General features: G+C 46.5%; 1 protein-coding gene across 1 annotated transcript in view; it reads left to right on the top strand.

Moving 5' to 3' along the window:
- LOC116694573 (oocyte zinc finger protein XlCOF6.1-like) overlaps positions 1–3160 on the top strand; it is a 4502-nt gene extending 1342 nt beyond the window's left edge. The window contains exon 2 of the mRNA XM_032524361.1: positions 2010–3160. Within this exon, the coding sequence (XP_032380252.1) occupies positions 2010–2968 (959 nt within the window). The 3' untranslated portion in view covers positions 2969–3160. The remainder of the gene's footprint in view (positions 1–2009) is intronic.
- Positions 3161–3169: the final 9 nt, after the last annotated feature.

Here is a 3169-nt window from a genome sequence, read left to right as displayed (position 1 = left end):
CATTGCACTCGGAGAAAACTGGAATGTTTCATCCGTCCCGCATTTTAATCGTCCCGGCTCTCCCCTATGATTTGATTCAATGGCGTAGGCTCCATTAAAGCTGTTTAATGGTCATCTTTTGTCTCAGTGAAGAGGTCGAGACGGCCCTATCGTCGAGAAGCCCCTGAGTGCAGACCTGCAGAGTTAAACGTTAAACCCCGCCCACATTGAGGTCTGGGGTCTGCAGTCAGGGGTACATGCTATTGTGTCTCACTGTGAGAGTCTGGAGAACTGATCAGGTCAAGTCTGGCATTTAACATATAGACAGAAACCGATGGCTTCACACCAGGTAGTAACCCTCTGTCTCCGACCCCCTGGTGTCCCAGGCTAAGACAAAACAACGTTGATTAACTGTATTTTTGTTAGAATTTTCTCATTTACATGATAAAACCTTTTGATCTGTGGCCGAAAACGACCCGAAAGGGGCGGGGTTTAGAGCCATGTCCTTCCTTATTGGACAGCAAAGATGCGCTCAACGTGTTACTGTGCCAACGGCAGACCAATGAGAATGGGTTTATTTACACCAGGTGAAAAGGAACCGCCCCCAGGTGCAGGGGATAAATGTGTGTGGTTTAGAAATATTCAGGACTGGTGTCCATCAGGGAGAAGTATGGATCCAGCCCGCTGTCAGCTGCAGTGTTATTATGTTTTGTGTCATATTGTCTTTGTCTTATCATCTTCATCAGGCTGTTTTCATTCAACCTTTTAATTAATTCTCAATTGGACCCGCAGCCTCTCTTTGTCCTCATCAAATCTAACAACTCACGTCGTTAGTTTTTTCTAACAGTATCAAATTGAATGCGTGCTTTTGTGGAAACTCAACACACAATTCCCAAAACTACTAGTGGTGGTGGGGGGGGGGGGGGGGGGGGGGGGGGGGGGGGGGGGGGAATCGATACAGCATAGTATCACAATATTTTCAGTGGCAATACTGTATCAATACACGGGCGCCAAGTATGGATCTATTATTATATATGTGTTGGTCAGTTTATCTGCTTGACAATCCCATTTTGCAGCAATAAAATTAAAGTGATATGAACAAACAGACAAAAGTATTTTTTTTAGATAACAGATGCTGACAAAGTTTCCTTTTGGGGACATCATTTGAAATTGGGAAGTTGAAAAAAGGTTAGAAATTGCAGTATTGCAGAATACTGCAATATGTTTAAAATTGCAATAATATTGTATTTTGACATAAGTATCGGGATGAAATTGTATCGGGAGGCGGCTGGTGATTCCCCCCCCCAAAAAAAACTACACACACAAAGTACTTAACATCTTCTTCAAAATGGAACACTGAATTCAAAATGCCATAACCACTTCTCAAAATGAAGCGTTTGCATCAAATGGCACACTTTGTTCATTATAGTACATTTTGGATATACCATGTACACACTGTTGTTCAGAGCGTCCTCTGGTGGACAGACTATACAACGCCATCCCTAACAGGGACGTTGTAGAGCGTCCTCTGGTGGACAGACTATACAACGCCATCCCTAACAGGGACGTTGTAGAGCGTCCTCTGGTGGACAGACTATACAACGCCATCCCTAACAGGGACGTTGTAGAGCGTCCTCTGGTGGACAGACTATACAACGCCATCACTAACAGGGACGTTGTAGAGCGTCCTCTGGTGGACAGATTATACAACGCCATCACTAACAGGGACGTTGTAGAGCGTCCTCTGGTGGACAGACTATGCAGCACCATCATTAACAGGGACGTTGTAGAGCGTCCTCTGGTGGACAGACTATGCAGCACCATCACTAACGGGGACATTGTAGAGCGTCCTCTGGTGGACAGACTATGCAGCACCATCACTAACGGGGACGTTGTTAGTACGACTGGTTCATAAGAACAGGTTGCTCCTCCTCTCACGTACACTTTGCTGCTTTCATGCTGTCCTTGATGTGTTTGAGCTGAGTTGAACATATTATAACTTTTTAATTTATTTTTTGTTATTATTTCAGTGTTATCTGCAGATTCTCAGCAGGACCCAGACCCCCCACGCAGCAGCTCAGCTCAACCGATGGAAACAGAGAGCGATGCAGACGATCCAGATAGTTCTTTACAAGCAGCTGATGATGGCGAGACCCCAGACTGTTCTGATCAAGCTGACACTGTAAAACCAAAGGAGACCCCGACAGGTGTACCAGCCTCCTCTAAGCCTGAGGCTGCCACCAAGGGTGATTACTCAAAGGAGTCAAGGAAACCTCAGTCAGGTTCAAGAACTCTAAGAAACAAGGGCGTTCCTGGAGTTGGTAAAGGATTGAAAACTGGCATGAAGTCTTGTAGCTGCTCTCAGTGTGGTAAAACATTTCAACCCAAGGGCAGAAAAAGACCGTTTGTTTGCCCAGCTTGTGTTCAAAGAGCCACACAGTGTGCACATGTAGTCACAGATAGAAGTTCAGGGGTAAGAAGCATCAGATGTTCAGCCTGTAAGAAAGAGTTTAGCCATAAAAAAGAGGCCGTGAGACATGTCCGAATGCACAACAAAGAGAAACCCTTCAGCTGCTCACTTTGTGGTAAAGGGTTCACCCAGAAGTCAGGTCTGCGCGCACACATGAGAATCCACACAGGAGAGAAGCCGTACGGCTGCCCGCGCTGTCCCAAACGGTTCAACCGGAGCGGGATTCTGGCTCGGCACATGCGAGTTCATACGGGAGAGAAGCCGTACGGCTGCTCGGTGTGCAGCACCAGATTCACCCTGAGGCAGTCGCTGTTGATACACATGAGGATCCACACGGGAGAGAAACCTTTCAGCTGCTCAGTCTGTGATAAAACATTTACACAGAAGGTACACCTGACACAGCACATGACACTCCACTCTGGGGACACGCCCTTCAGTTGCTCTGCTTGTGGGAGAACATTCACCAGACAGTCGCGTGTGAAAAACCACAAGTGTGATCCTCAGAGCAGCAGCAGTTAATAAAGCCCCAACTGAGAAATGTCCACGGGCAGGTTGGTTTGGAATGTGCTGGGTACAACGACGCATTCATTTTTTCTCTCTCTTGTCGTGTTTTGAAAGACGCCATCCTGTAGCTTACTAACATAAATGCATAAGAACGTGGTTTAAAGCAGGGGTTCCCAAAACTTTCAGCCCACGACCCCCAAAGTAACGGTGCAAGTG

This window comes from Etheostoma spectabile, chromosome 8 (assembly GCF_008692095.1).
Source record: "Etheostoma spectabile isolate EspeVRDwgs_2016 chromosome 8, UIUC_Espe_1.0, whole genome shotgun sequence".
Taxonomy (NCBI): domain Eukaryota; kingdom Metazoa; phylum Chordata; class Actinopteri; order Perciformes; family Percidae; genus Etheostoma; species Etheostoma spectabile.
Note: the sequence above shows the minus strand (reverse complement) of the source record. Positions and strands in the feature narration are given on the sequence as shown.